Source organism: Phacochoerus africanus, chromosome 16 (assembly GCF_016906955.1).
Source record: "Phacochoerus africanus isolate WHEZ1 chromosome 16, ROS_Pafr_v1, whole genome shotgun sequence".
NCBI classification, from domain to species: domain Eukaryota; kingdom Metazoa; phylum Chordata; class Mammalia; order Artiodactyla; family Suidae; genus Phacochoerus; species Phacochoerus africanus.
This window is the reverse complement of record NC_062559.1, coordinates 5189132-5205453: the sequence shown is the minus strand read 5'-3', so window position 1 is coordinate 5205453 and position 16322 is coordinate 5189132. Positions and strand designations below refer to the sequence as shown.

The 16322-nt window shown below is 42.4% G+C and overlaps 1 protein-coding gene across 6 annotated transcripts in view; it reads right to left on the bottom strand.

Annotated features, from left to right (window-relative positions):
* The window catches only part of KMT2C (lysine methyltransferase 2C), a 286669-nt gene that overhangs the window by 82778 nt on the left and 187569 nt on the right, over window positions 1–16322 (bottom strand). For all 6 annotated transcript variants that reach the window (XM_047762929.1, XM_047762935.1, XM_047762930.1 and 3 more), the window contains exons 15-21: window positions 14392–14511; window positions 13844–13960; window positions 7497–7598; window positions 7181–7285; window positions 2090–2271; window positions 1294–1458; window positions 457–566 (exon numbers count right to left, since the gene is read on the bottom strand). In XM_047762929.1, the coding sequence (XP_047618885.1) occupies window positions 457–566; window positions 1294–1458; window positions 2090–2271; window positions 7181–7285; window positions 7497–7598; window positions 13844–13960; window positions 14392–14511 (901 nt within the window). The remainder of the gene's footprint in view (window positions 1–456; window positions 567–1293; window positions 1459–2089; window positions 2272–7180; window positions 7286–7496; window positions 7599–13843; window positions 13961–14391; window positions 14512–16322) is intronic.

The window sequence follows — 16322 nt, the reverse complement described above, 5'->3', positions numbered from 1 at the left end:
GATGATACGATTTCTACTGTCCTGCCCATTTTACTGAAATAAATGCCTGAACACTAAATAGAATTAAAAGCTGTCTTTAAAACGCGACCAAGCAATAAGGAGACGTGGTGGAGGAAATACACACACTTCGGAGGAAAACTGCTCAAGATAAAGAGCCAGTGTACTAGAGCGCCACACACTGCTAATAACTACAAGATTACGAGTCGTGAAAGCAAAAATTACATTTTGTAACTCAAATACATTCTTAATTTACTTCCTTTATGTAAGAACAGTGTTTCACTACACTGAGAGTTCATTTGCAACAGAAAGTAACTAATTTGTCATAAAAGCCTTGTCCAAACAATAGCTTCACGAAAAGGAGGAAAAGGAGCAGAGGCAAGCCTGCTCGCCGGGGAGGGACGTCAAACACATGCGGGCGACACGCGCACAGGACTCGCCGCTTAATTATTCTCTTACCATTTGATGTAGGCATATAGGGTCTGCACAGGCTACAGTCAAAACCGACGTCAGCCACATTTTCCACTTCCTCTTCAGTATTCAAGTTTTGACAAACTGCATGCATCCATCTAAAAAGATCATATTTGTACATTCAAAAAAGACGAAAGAAATAGGTGGATAGCGTGCTTTTAAAAACTACAGGAGGAGGTGACAGCCTCCAACCTTAAAGGGCCAGGATCTCGCGTGCTGCAGTCACCAGCCCTTTCTCCTGACCATCCCCAGAAACTGTGAGAAGACCGAGGAATGAGAACAAGCACTGGGAAGGAAGCAAAAGCACACGGCCGGAGGAGGATGATCACATACTGAATATTTCAGAGAGAAGAAAGCAGCTGGTTAGGGCAGGCAGAAGGGACCTGAGACAACTGTAAATGGGCAGCACGTACGTGCTCCAGTGATGCACAGGCTGAGCAGGAGACAGAGCTCAGGGAAGTGACACTGCACGGTCACCGGGAAAGAAAACTTACCCTGCCACAGGACAAAGAAGTGGTGGGCAGAGTCTTCAGCATGAAACAATGGGACTGCTAGTACTACAAGTATAGGGCTAACACAGCACCATAACACCCCACGGAAATGAAAGACCTCAAGCCTCAAAAAGCCCCAAGATAAAAATGTTTATTTAGCCTGGATTGGAGACTATCAAACAGGAAAGTTCTGTTGAGTTTCTAGCTGACTAAAAATCTGGAAAGGAAAAATCATACTTCTTAAAATTGAAAGAGAAGAAAATTATTTTTCAATTTCCTTTCGCTGTATTTGAGCGAGGCAAGCTTGCCGAGGCTGGCAAAGGCGGCGCAGTACCTATCACACTGTCGGCACTGCAGGATGAGGTCCTCCTCCCTGTAGTTCCGACAGCAGACGGGGCAGGAGGACAGGCTCGCACAGGGGGCGCACTGCGTGTAGTTGTTCTGCCACTCGCATCTCAGACCCGAAGACGTGGCTCCACAGTGTCGGCACCACACACACCTGGAATCCAACAGCCCTCAAGTCACAGTCTTATTTACTCAGTTATTTCGTTACTGAAATCCAAGTAGTACATACACATCAAGAGAACAAGGGGAAAGCACTGAACACATACTTGCAAGTTTTTCTGATTAGTGGAATCTATTGTTGCAAACATGTATTATGCAATTAAGCAGATGTGGCTAATTTTTTAATGAATTGGTTTTTGGTTTTCTTCCCTTTCTACAGCCAAACCTGTGGCATATGGAAGTTTCGGGCCAGGGGTCAAATTAGAGCTGCATCTGCAATCTGTGGCAATGGCAGATCCTTAACCCACTGAGCAAGGCCAGGTATCAAACCTGCATCCTCACAGAGACCATGTCAGGTCCTTAACCCACTAAGCCACAAGGGGAACTCCCAGATGTGGCCAATTTTTAAAAACTAAAGAAATGTGGTGAGAGTTTGTGGGTTTTTCCCCCCCTTTGGTTGTGCCTGCTACATGCGGAAGTTCCTGGGCTGGGATCAAACCTGGACCAAAGCAGCGATCCAAGCTCCAGCAGTATCGACACCAGATCCTTAACCTCTGGGCTAACAGGGAACTCCAGGAAAGTTCCAAACTACAAGACTAACAGGGGAAAGGTAAATCCTCGAGTACCATTTGCACTTCCAGCCTCCCTTGGGAACTGTCTGCAGTGGAGGGTCCAGGCAGTAGGTGTGATAGCTGATGTCGCAATCGTCACACAGCAGGAGTCGTCCGGGGTCAGTCGCCTTCCCACAGGCCTCACACACGGTACACTCAAGACACCTCCAACCTTTGCTGAGAACCACCTTGGTGATCTGCAAAACAAACAATCAATGCGCGCGATTCATGCATTAACCTACACCTCACTCTGCGTGATCCAACAGGCCGCGAAGATTAACATGGCACTAATACACCTAGAAATGGCTTCATTACTGTTAAAACAGGACTTGGAAATGTACTAACACAGTTTCAAACTAGGGCATTTCATGAATTCACGGTTCTTTTTTTGGGGGGGAGGGGGGGGCTTTATGTCTTTTTCCAGGGCTGCACACTCGGCATATGGAGGTTCCCAGGCTAGGGGTCTAATCGGAGCTACAGCTGCTGGCCTAAGCCAGAGCCACAGCGACACCAAATCTGAGCCGCATCTGTGACCTACACCACAGCTCACGGCAATGCCCACTGAGCGAGGCCAAGGATCAAACCCGCAACCTCATGGTTCCTAGTTGGATTCGTTAACCACTGAGCCACAACGGGAACTCTGAATTCACGATTCTGAAACTTGTGTACCTCACATAAAGATCTGTGTACTAAAATTAATATTAAAAATGCAAAGAAAATTAAGGTATGACATGAGTTCCAAGGCCACTTTATGATCCTGGAGGATTTTAGGCTATGAAGTGAGGATTCTTAAGCTCACATTCATTCACTACTGTTTATTCTCCTTTGCCTCAAGGGTCTAACTTAGTAGGAAAGTTTGAGAATATCTATACTTCTGATAAATTCCTCAAAGAGTCACATCATGTAACATTAAGAATTTGGAACCAGGAAGTTCCCATTGTGGTGCTGGAGAAACAAATCTGACTAGTATCCATGAGGGTGTGGGCATGGATCTGGCACTGCCATGGGCTGTGGTGTAGGTCGCAGACACGACTCGGTCTGGTGATGCGATGGCTGTGGCACAGGCCAGGACCCTGGACCCCTAGCCTGGGAACTTTCATATATGGCGGGTGCAGCCCTAGAAAAAAAAAAAAAGAATTTAGGCTATGAAGTGAGGAACCAAATTAAAGACCTCAAAAGACTACAGCCTATAGGTTAAAAAGAACCACCTAACACCTGTGCTATAATAAAAACAGGAACTCTCATGGTGGCTCAGCCAGTTAAGGACCCGATGTTGCCTCTGTGAGGATGTGGGTTTGATCGCTGGCCTCACTCAGTGGGCTGGGGTCTGGCATCACCACAAGCTGCAGCATGGGTTCCAAATGCAGCTTGATCCGATGCTACAGTGGTTGTGGCATAGGCCAAAAGTGCAGCTATGATTTGACCCCTGGCCAAGGAACTTCCATATGCTACAGGTACAGCCATTAAAAGAAAAAAAAAAAAAATGCAAGCATTCAAGATACAGAATAAAATCATGAGGAATGAGAACTTACAAGAGCTACCAAAGAGGAAAAGAAGAATTAAATAAACAAACAACTATCAAAATTGCATCAAACTTTCCAACTTTGGGTGCTAAAATAGAGTAATAGCTTCCAATGCTGCAGGAAAATAATTTCAAGGTACAATTCTTAACCTAGCCAAACAAGCAATTAAATATGAAAGAAGAATGCCGTTTAGACACACAAAGTCTCAAAACTCAGCTCCCAAGTACCCTTTCTAATGAACATACTTAGAGCTATCGGCACAGAGTGATGGTGTATCTCAAGAAAAAGGAAGGTGTGAGATCCAGGAAGCAATGAACTCAACAGACGGCGTCAGCCCCAGGACACTGAGGGATGAGAACTGAGCAAGAGACCCAGAAGCTACTAACCCAGCTCAGGACAGGGAAAAGCAAGTACTTGCCCCCCAAATCTGCTGTGATCATGCTTCCACAGCGGGTAAAAACAAACAACAAAAACTAATGGAGAATCACGAATTATTCTCTTCTGCTATTGAAAATGCCACGACAAATAAAGTCCTACCACACTAGTTAGATCTCCAGTGGACATTTACGGAGTCACAGCCAACACTGTTAATTAACTAAATGTAGTAAAACAACTGTACTGGGAACATGCTGGCAGAAGGGAGGGCGTGTATTTTAAAGAGGTAAGACACCTTTTTATTCAGTCACAGCAGAAAGTCAACGGAATTCAACACAGACGAAGGACCAGCAGCAGTCTGTCACTGACAGCTCGAGCGTTCATAACACGAAGGAGCCGAAAGAATCCAAAGAGGCTGCCTGCTGTGGAGCGGGCTTGGATGTGGAGACAGGAAGATGGGTCAGTCAGTCCGAAGAGTCTTGAAGACATGTGCTTTGCAGCATGTATAATTACCGCTTTACTAAGCTTACCAATCTGTTTAAATCGGTCTTGGATTATCAGGTTATATTATTTCCCCAGTGGAGCAAAGAGCCTAGGGTAGGAAGAGCAGGGGAGCTTAGAGCAGGAGCAGCCAACATCTTCTCTAAAAGGTAGGATACTAAATATTCTAGACGTTGGTGGCCAGGGAATCTGTTAAACCACACAACTGTGAAACCGTCAAGTGAGGCTCGCTACAGACACACGTCAACCACAGAGCAGGGCTGTGTTCCAGAAAACTTCATTTACAAACACAGGCAATGGGCCAGATCTGACCCAGGCGCCGCAGTTTCCTAATCCCTGGCTTAGAAGAAAGGTATGATGAAGATAAAGGAGAAGAATGTTTTTCCTGCTACGTCACAGGCTGTGGCCAAGGCCCTCCGTCCGAATGACCCTCACCACGCCACCACCTCGTCTCTCCAGCCGTCACCACTGAAACAGTGTGTCCATCAGTTAAGATCTCCCTACCCCCAAATCTAGATGACACGTTAGAGTTTCTTACTTGACCCCTCTGCAGCATTTCAACATTTGAAAAATTTCCCCCACTTTGAAATTCCCTCTTAGGATAGATTTCAGGGCTCTACTATCGACTCTTTTCTTCCCCCTAACTGAACTGGTTTTCTTGTCATTTTTAACAGCTCTTTGAGGTAAGGTATCACCCAGGCTCCCAGCCATGAGACCAGGTCTAAAGGTAGGAGAGGTGCGTTTTAGGGTCTACAACGGCCATCTCTGTGCTACAGTCTACAGTGGCCGTCTGTTTCAACTACAATGGAATAACTGGGATGAGTATCCCATTATAAAACACTAAAAAACTGGGGAAAATTTTGGAAACACTTGCTTTGTGATACTGGACAAAAGGGAAATTGTGTTTCTAAGAGGAGGGAGATGAGCAACTGAGTCCTATGATATTCTGCCTAGAGACATTTTCCAGAATGATGGCCAGGGAAGGACAACCGCAGCCAACAGCAATGGGCTCACTGCGTTTAGGACACACTGATGGAGTTGAGAGAGGCAGGGCAGGTGAACTGTGCAGGACAGAGTACCGGAAAAAAGGGGGCAGTAAGAAGAAAGAACTCCAGGAATCCAGACAGGATTTCCCTGTAGGCTTTGGCTGAAGATAAAGCTGCTAATCTACAAGGTCAAACCCAAAACCAGGGCAAAGAAGAGCTCCTGGGAATCTGAAATAAACATCTCACCTCAACCAGTGGACTGAAAAGACCCTGGTGACCGGGGGACTGTTGGGAGCATGGAGGAGAGGCTCAGGTAGAATTCAGCAAGGACCTCCAAAGGGCTGTGCCTCCAGCATTAAACTGGAGTCAGAATGGCAGCTAGGAAAGTGTGGTCCAAACGAGTTGCATACCAATAATATGCTGTTACGTATCTTTTTTGGAAAATGTACTCAGTGATGTTTTGTAGAGGCAACATGATACACCAAACATCATTACACAGACATTGTGCTAGTCTACTGACATTACACAAGGTGTGTTTGATTATTTTTGTGTTTCAAAATATTCTCAGTTGTGATTTCTAGAACAGGAACTCTTCAATCATTATTATCCTCCAAGACAAAATCTCCTTGGGGTCCTCAGTAGTTTTTAAGAGTGTTAATAAGGGTTCTAAGACCATAAGGTTTGAGAACAGCCACCTGAGTCCAGGCTCTCTGGACCCACCTCAAAGCTTAAAAGGTACCTTCTAAAGGTCCAAACATCCACAAATAACTGCTGCCACAACAAAAACTCAATACTTTTAAAAGGAACAAAATCCAGACTCTCAGCAATATACTATCACAATGCACCATCTCCACTTTCAATCAAAAATTCCTAGATGTTAACAAAAGGTTGGAGGACATATCCTACTGACAAAAATTAGTTAATGCAATGAGAAATGTCAGAAATGTCAGAAGTAGCAACAATTATAAGTTTCTCAAGGACTTGAAAAAAAATGAAGAATAAATTTTAAACAGTAAGATTATCTATAAAATGGAGCTGAGATTAAAAAAACAGAATTATCTGGGAGTTTCCTCGTAGCTCAGTGGATTAAAGATCCGGTGCTGTCACTGCCGTGGCAGGGGTTTGACCCTGGCCCAGGAACCTGTGCATACCAGGGGTGTCCCCCTCACTCCTCCCCCCTAAACAAGAATGACCTGGGTGAAGAGATAAATCCACTGGACGGCCTTAAAAACAGACTGGATAATGCAGAGTAACAGTGAGTCTGAGGATGTAATAGGAACTACACAAAAAGGACAGAAAGAAAAGCTGGGGGGAAAAACAGCAAAATGCCAGTGATGTGAGGACAATGCCGCACAATCTCGAACACATCTGAGATTCCAGAAAGTCAGTGAGGGAGCAGGAGGGTGGAGGGGATGGGGTTGGGGAACAGAAACAACTGTGCAGACAAAATGGCCCAAAAGTGACGAAACACAGCAACTCCCCGACCGAAGAAGCTTTAACAGAAAATGTCCTTCTGCGAATGGATGGGGGGTGAGAAAAGCGAATGTCGGGACTAAAAAAGTGTTTTCCTAAGATCTCTAGTTCTCAAGTTTTATGGTCACAAGACATAATGGATCAACTCAACCCCATGCCATCGCAAAAAAAAAATAGTCCTCGAAATCTACATTTTTGTTAACATTAAGCATATTTACCTCAGTAACACTTAATCTAAGTGTATTTACCTTAACACTGACGCAGTATGGATGGTAACACTGACCACACTGAGAACAGGCCAGCAATCTTCCCTCCGCTCCTTGGCCAAAACTGCCACAAACCACACACATATCCTGAAATTAAGAACACATTAACAGATTTTAAATTCAAGACCAAACTAAGAATACACTAACATACTAATCTTTTAATTAAAAAAAAAAAAACAACCCATCTTAGTTACTACAGCTCTAGAGCCACATATTAGATGACCACAGTGCATATGGGATAAAGTAGAAATGGACCAGGAGGGATTCAAAAGTGGAAGACAAATAATTTCGTTCAAACCTGATGCAAAGTGAACTTGTCACTACTAGAAAACAGCACAACTGTATTGTGCATAGCGTTTTCTTCTTCATCCTTATTTGATGAAATATCTGTAGCAGACACCTATGAAAAGCAAAACACACAAAACATGAAGTTTTATTTTTCACTTATACTTATCTGGAAAGCTTAAGAAGAGGCATAGTTAAAACACAAAATACTATTTTGCTTGGGTCTATGCTAACAACTCCAAATTAGATTATTATTGCCAAGATACTCCTATACACGTATAAGTTATGGTACTCTTTGATTCACCTAATTGTCGCTTCAGAGTTACAAGCCCCACAGATCGGGAAGTAACGAGAAAACATAAACCTGTCTTTAATAAGACTTGAATACCCAGAAATTCTAATCAAGAAACACACAAAAATGTGTGTGTGTGTTTAGGGACACACACAGACATACACTTATCTATGTATCATTCTATTCTAATGACTTAAAACCTGCAGTGTAGGTAGTCCAAATTGAAATGTACAGAGGTGGGAGTTCCCATTGTGGCACAGCGGAAACGAATCCAACTAGGAACCATGAGGTTGCGGGTTCAATCCCTGGTCTCACTCAGCAGGTTGAGGATCCGGCGCTACTGTGGGCTGTGGTTTAGGTCACAGACGCGGCTCAGATACCCCGTCGCTGTGGCTCTGGTGTGGCCGGTAGCTGCAGCTCTGATTGGACCCCTAGCCTGGGAACCTCCATATGCTGCTGGTGGGGCCCTAAAAGGCAAAAAAAAAAAAAAAAAAAAAAAAAAAGCAGAAGAAGAAGAACAACAACAACAAAAAATTATACTTAAAGTGAGAGGAAAGGAAATAATAAAAATCATAGTAGAGGAGTTCCCGTTGTGGCTCAGTGGCTAAGGAACCTGAGTAGGAACGATGAGGTTGCAGGTTCCATCCCTGGCCTTGCTCAGTGGGCTAAGAATCCGGCGTTGCCATGAGCTGTGGTGTAGACTGCAGATGCAGGTCGGATCCCGCGTTGCTGTGGCTGTGGTGAAGGCCAGTGGCTACAGTTCCCTAGCCTGGGAACCGCCCTATGTGGCCCAAGAAATGGCAAAAAGACCAAAAAAAAAAAAAAACAAGGTAAAAATCAAATCAATGAAATAGAAAGTAGGAAAAACATGAATGAAAGCAAAGGCTGGCTCAGAAAGATCAGTAAAATTGAAGAACCTCAAGCAAGACTGATCAGGAAAAAAAGAATAGACACAATTTACCAATATCAGGAATGGGGAAGGTAACGCTAGGACGGACTATAGGTATTAGAAGGATAGTCAAGGAATATTATGATCCAATCTAGGGCAACTGATTTGTCAGCCTATATGGACAAATTCATGGAGAAAAAACAGATAACCTAAATAACCCTATACCTACAAAAAAAAATTGAATTTATAGTTTAAAATCTTCCCACAAAGAAAAACTCCTGACCAAAATAGCTCCATTAATGATTCTATCTGGAAATAACAGAAGAACTTTCCAACAGTACACAGTTTTTCCAGAAAACTAGAGAGTAGAATATTATTTCCCAGTTCATTCTATGAAGCCAGCATTATGCTAATACCAAAACCATGATAAGAAACATAACAAAAAAAATAAGACTACAGACCAATATATCCTTCATGAACATAAACATAAAAATGCTTAAAATGTTTAGCAAACTTGGAGTTCCAGTTGTGGTGCAGCAGAAACGAATCCAACTAGGAACTATGAGGTTGCGGGTTCAATCCCTGGCCTCAACTCAGTGGGTTAAGGATCCAGCGTTGCCGTGAGCTGTAGCTGATTTTGTGGTGTAGGTCACAGACACAGTTCGGATCTGTCATTGCTGTGGCTCTGGCGTAGGCTGGAGGCTACAGCCCTGATTCGACCCCTAGCCTGGGAACCTCCACATGCCGTGGGTGCAGCCCTAGAAAGGCCAAAAAAAAAAAAAATTAGCAAACTGAACCCAACGTCATGAACAAGTGGACTTTACCCCAGGAAAGCAAGACTGCTTTAGCACACACACATACACAAAATCCAATGACTGTAACTCACATTAATAGCAATGGTCATCGCTAAAGGAGCATCTCTGTAGACGTGGGGAAAAGCATGGGACGGAATCCACTTTTTGACATCTACTACTTCTAGTTAAAATATCTTAGCAGACTGAATAGAAAGCTGCCTCCTCAATCTGATTTTGGGTGTCTATTAAAACTAAACCATACTTAATACTAAACCACACTTAATTATGAAACGCTATGCGCTTTCTCCTCAAGGTCAAAAACAAGGTTATCCGATCCCATCATCTCAATCTGACACTATATTAAAGGTTATAGCAAATGCAATAAAGGACAGACATGAACGGCCTCCAGAATAGAAAGAAAGACATAAAACTTTTATCTGTAGACAATATGATTGAATATGTAAAAAATCCAACGAATTCTACAAATAAGCAACCAGCGTAAGGGAGTTTAATAAATTTTAGAATACGAAATGAATATGCAAAAATGAGTGGTATTTCTAGATATTAGCAACTGATACACAATTTAAAATTAAGACCACATTATCACTTAAAACAGCATGAAAAATGCGGAAGATAGATAAATCTAAAGAATGGTGAAAACTAAAGAACATCACTGAAAGACATTAAAACCGACCTAAAGAAGTGGAGAGAAACAGTGTTGATGGGTTGAAAAACTCAATATAGTGAAAATGACAATTTTCCTCAAATTGATCTATAGTTTGAATACAAACCCATGCAAGATCCTATCAGGTTTATTTGTAGATATGGACAAGCTAATACTAAAATCCAGAGGAAAATACAAAGGATTTAGAACAGTCAAAACACCTTTGAAAAGTAGAAATTAGAACATTAAATAAATATCTGATTTCAAAAGTAATTATAAATAGAAGTAATCAAAATAGTACAATACTGTACAACCTTAAAAAATGAATCAACAGTATAGCAAGATTCCAGAAGTAGAACCACAAATACAACAATAACATTTCCAAGAATGATAAAGGCAATTCAAAGAAATGATGCTAAAACAACTGGATATTCAGTACGTAAAAAAAAAAAGAACTTAAATCCTTATTTATACCATACATAAAAATTAACTCAAACACAGATCACAGATCTAAATGCAATACCTTCCAGAAGAAAACACAGAATATGTTTGTGACCTTGGGTTACACAGTATTTCTCAGCATGAAAAAGCACAATCCATAGAAGAAAAAAGCAATAAACTGGACTTTATCCAAACTAAAACATCTTTTTTTTTTTTTTTAAATGGCTGCACCTAAGGCGTATGGAGGTTCCTGGGCCAGGGCTGAATCCGAGCCACAGCTGTGACCTGTCCTGCAGCTGCAGCAATGCCAGATCCTTTAACCCACTGTGCCAGGCTAGGGATTGAACCTGCACCTCTACAGTGACCCAAGACACGATAGTTGGATTCTTAACCCACTGTGCCATAACCGGAACTCCAAATATCTGCTCTTTGAAAGACACACTTAAGAAAATGAAAAGACAAATCCAAAACTGCAAGAAAATATTTGCAAATCATACATGTGATAAAGAGCTTGTGTCTACGAGTTCCCACTGTGGTGCAACGGGATCGGCAGTGTCCCTGGTGTGCTGGGATGCAGGTTCAATCCCTGACCCAGCTCAGCGGGTAAGGATCTGACGATGTCACCGCTGTGCAGAGACCATGACTATGGCTCAGATCTGCTACGTAGCCTGGGAAATCCCATACGCCTCAGGGCAACCAAAAAAAAGAGCGGGCGAGCTTATGTCTAGAATACAAAAAGAAATCTCAAAACTCAGTAACTTAAAAAATTACTCAACTTTGGAGTTCCTGTCGTGGCTCAGTGGTTAACAAATCCAACTAGGAACCATGAGGTTGTCAGTTTGATCCCTGGCCTTGCTCAGTGGGTTAAGGACCCGGCGTTGCCGTGAGCTATGTACGGTGTAGGTCGAAGATGCAGCTCAGATCTCTCATTGCTGTGGCTGTGGTGTAGGCCGGCAGCACCTGCTCCGGTTAGACCCCAGCCTAGGAACCTCCATGTGCCGTGGGTACGGCCCTAGAAAAGATGGGAAAAAACAAACAAACAAACAAACAAAAAAAAACCCTCAATTTTAAGAAGTGTATTAGAGATTTGAGGAGTGACTTTATCAAAGATATACAGATAGAAAATAAGCACCTTAAAAAGGTGATCAGCATCATGCGTCTTTAGAGAAATACAAATGAGATACCATCAACATACCTGCTAGAAGGGCTAAATTAAGATGACAGGCCCTGCGGAGTGTGGGTGAGTATGCGGAGTGTGGGTGAGTATGTGGAGGCAATGGGAACCTTAGATATTCTTGCAAATATAAAATGTCACATCCAACTTGAAAACCAGCCTTTCCTTTAAAAACTAAGCATATATCTAAAATACATCAGCCATTCCATTCCTCTATGTTTACCCGAGAAAAGAAAGCATTATGTCCCCATGCAGTCTTATATATCAAAGTCTGGAGCAGCTTTACCTCTAAGAGCCAAAAAATTTAAGCAACCATAATGGCCTTCAACAGGTGAAACTGGCACATCCATTCTATGGAATGCTCTTCAGTGACACAACAGAATGGACTGTTAACACAGAAACGGCGAGGTGCAAACACGTTCTTGATTGTGGTGTGGTTTTCAAGGGCATACATGCATGTAAAACCCCACAAAATTGTACATTTCAAATAGTCGTACCTTATGTTACATCAAACTTACTTCAATAAGCTTATTAATGTGGGGGTGGGGGTAGGGGAGGGATTTCCCTTTAAAAAAAAAAGGACCAGAATCCAAGTTTCCTTATTCCTTTAGCAGTGAAACTGAACAATTCCACCTGCCTTTTGAACTTAAAATGATAATTAGAATCTAAAAAAACAGGGTATCAGTAAAATAGTAAAGTCATCACATGACATGTTTGCCAAAGGCGGTTTTTTAAATACACATTTCAATAAAGCTTCATAGTATACCAATGAGCAAATATTTATCCATCATAAACTAAACTACGTCAAAGACAATCATAAAGCCTTCAATATTTTTAGAGTCCATACTAAAATCTGCAACATTTCTCAATCTTCTGCAAACCATATTACAACGCTGAGAGGAATAATCAGAAACAGAAAATACAGAGTTCCTGCCGTGGCTCAGTGGAAAGGAAACCAACTAGGATCCATGAGGACGCAGTTTTGACCTCTGGCCTCGCTCAGTGGGTTAAGGATCTGGCCTTGCCGAGAGCTTCGGTGTAGGTTGCAGACGCAGCTCAGATCCCACATTGCTGTGGCTGTGGTGTAGGCCTGCAGCTACAGCTCCAATTCAACCCCTAGCCTGGGAACTTCCATATGCCGCAGGTGTGGCCCCAAAACAAAACGAAACAAAACAAAAACCATAAAAATGCCAACATAATCAAATCTTCAAATAAACTCAAGAATATAACAAGAGTTTTATTTTGATTTAGTAGAAAAGCAAAAATGTTCCATCTTGCATGTTGAGGAAGGGTTGGCATAGGCAGATTAGAGTCAAACAGAAAAGGTAAGAAAAGAGAAAGGTTGGAGAAAGCAGAAAAGATGTAAGACAACCTCAGCAGAGATTTTAAAAAGAAATGTAGGAGTTCCCGTCGTGGCGCAGTGGTTAACGAATCCGACTAGGAACCATGAGGTTGTGGGTTCGGTCCCTGCCCTTGCTCAGTGGGTTAACGATCCGGCGTTGCCGTGAGCTGTGGTGTAGGTTGCAGACGCAGCTCGGATCCTGCGTTGCTGTGGCTCTGGCGTAGGCCGGTGGCTGCAGCTCCGGTTAGACCCCTAGCCTGGGAACCTCCATATGCCGCGGGAGCGGCCCAAGAAATAGCAACAACAACAACAACAACAACAACAAAAAGACCAAAAAAAAGAAATGTAGAGACAAAATTTAGCCTAGTTAGGAGCAACAACAACAACAACAACAAAAAGACAAAAAAAAAATGTAGAGACAAAATTTAGCCTAGTTAGGAGTTCCTATTGTGGCGCAGCGGAAAGGAATCTAACTAGGACCCATGAGGTTTCGGGTTTGATCCCTGGCCTCGGTCAGTGGGTTAAGGATCCAGCACTGCCGTGAGCGGTGGTGTAGGCCAGCAGCTACAGCTCTGATTTGATCCCTGGCCTGGGAACCTCCATATGCTGCAGGTGTGGCCCTAAAAAGGCAAAAGACCAAAAAAAAATGTTTTTTTTAGCCTAGTTATGTGACTCCTAGAATCTCAGTAGTTTGCTACGAGTGAGATTGTCATCATCAGCTGGCATATTAAGGATGAGGGTACAGGAAAGGGAGCAGGCCTTACCCCGGGTAACACAACCGCCCCAATTCCACTTTTCAACTTGGATCTGCCTCTGCCGCCTCGTCCCGACAGTCCCGCACCACGAGGTCTCCGCTTTCCCGGAAATCCTGACCCGCGGCCCTGTACAACAGACGTGGCAAAGTCAGCATTCTGCCAAGGCTCCAAAGGACTTGATCACCGACTGTGAGATAAACAATCTTATTAAACGTTACACAAATACATGCTTCTCTCTGTCATTCTGACTGGATGATAAACATTAAGAGACCAGGCTTATTACTTGCATTTTCAATGTGTATTCTACAATTTAAACACAGAAACAAAACGTCTATAACTTTAGAATCAGTCATGCATAATGGCACGTCAACTTCCTCCTAGTCCAGGTTTTTAAATGCAAGCACGTTGCTTTTTCATTATAAACATTGTAGATTTAAAAAGTGGCTCTGGAAACAGAACTATTTATCTTGAAAAGACATGTTTAATTCTTAGCTTCTACTCGGACAAAACCAACCAGAAAGAAATGATATATGAAATGTAAATGCAATTTTATTTACCACTTTGATGCTCCAAATGGCACTGCCAGGAAGCTGCCTGGGTTTAAAAATTTCCCGACCTTCTGAAATGTCTGGGGACCAGGAAGGTGGGCTCACTGTATTATGGGTACTCCAAGCCCCCTAGGATATGGCAGGTGAGAAAATAGATGTATAAAACTCAGCAACATAAAAGGTCAAAGCCAGCAACTAAGGAATTTTAGAACAGCAAAAACAAATGCAGACGTATGGAAATTTAGGACAAATTGCTTCAAGATAGTAAAGTAAATAAGCTTATCACTTACAGTGAATTTATACTTAAATGTCTGCAGCTACAATTTACATTAAGTATTTTATTCTGGTTGAAACGTAAGTACATTAAAACATTAAAAGGTAAGGTTTACGACATCAACATTCAGACTCATGAAATGCAATTACGGCACCAAAATATAAGTAAATGTCAATGAAACTTTGAGGATTAACACTCTAAGAAATTATTTGGCAATGATTCTAACAATTATCACTCTACAGGAAAGGAGAAAGAGATAACCTTAAGAAACAGATAAACTTAAGTTATGTGTGCTTCTTGCTACAAACAACACAACGAATAAGCCAAAAAATGCAATCAGAAACAGGAGCTATCAATAGATCATTCACTTCAAAATTTGTAAAGTTTGTAACCTTAAGACGCAAATACCATTATAATCTTAGAATTTACTCTTCCTTCAGTGACCAACAGCTCTGGCTTTTGGTTTTTCATTTATTTAGGCGACTACGAGATTACATCCAAGGGACTAATTTGAAAGGTAGAAAAATGTTAAAGCAAATTGTCCTAAATTTGCAAATTAAAATGCCTCAAGTATCTGATTATATGAGCAAGAAATATTACCTTATTAAGATAGTTAAACTAAACCTAAGACATTTTACTTCCAAATAACCCCATACAGCAATAACCTGAACTATGTGATGAAGATGCTAAACTAAAAGAAAGGTGTTTACTCCACAAAGGTAACATTTTAAAGAAAAACATAAAACAAATGTCAAACAATAAAGAACCTATCTTGAATTAGATAATTCAGCAATGCATGCTATTATTTTTACCAATTAAGTGATCGAAACTAAAGACAAGAAACACAGACCTTACTAGGTTTCTAGAATACTAACTAACAAGCAGTAGCCTAGTAATCACATTAAAATACCACTGGGGAATTAAAGTATTCAACCAGAAATATGATCTTGACTACCCTCTGGGGAGGAGATGGTTAAAGAAATCACAGGATTTTGAGAAAGACCACACAAGGGAGAGACTGGTTTCATGTTAATTAACCTACCCTCAGCTAAGGGGTCATCTTGCATTTCCATCTACACCTGTCTCCCTACTGGGCCCAGGGTCTTCTGTAACCTCTGCTGCCACCAGCAATTTCTCTGCTGCCATCTTACTCAAACCCGCGACATCTACGTGAGGTCCTGTTGGGCCCTTTGCAGCCCATGGGTGGATGTTTCCTGCCGTCCATCACAGGCCTTTCTCAGCCTCTGGTTCCAGTTCTCCCTCCCCTTGACCTCTGAAGCCCCAGGGCCTCCCAGGGTGGAGGCCTGGCCACTCCCTTCTCTGGGTGGCCTCATCCTAAAGGGTATTATCTATGAGGGCCGCAAACATCATGCTGGATGTGGCCGTCCCCCCAGTTCACACTTCCAGCTCCAACATGTTCTGAGCACTTGAAGCTTTTAGGATTTTCCATCTTCTTCTTACCATTTCCATTCAGTCATACACAACCTCTCAAGCTCACCATGTCTAAAATCTCCCCCTTAACAAGTTCATCGTCTTCCCGTCCTTAGAAATGGATCCCAGTCCCCAGGCTGCAAACAGGGAGTCCACAGACCTGTCCTTCTCCCTCACCACTCTCCTCTGCCCCTCCAATCCGTACCCATCCTTTGATCCAAACCATCAGTCCATT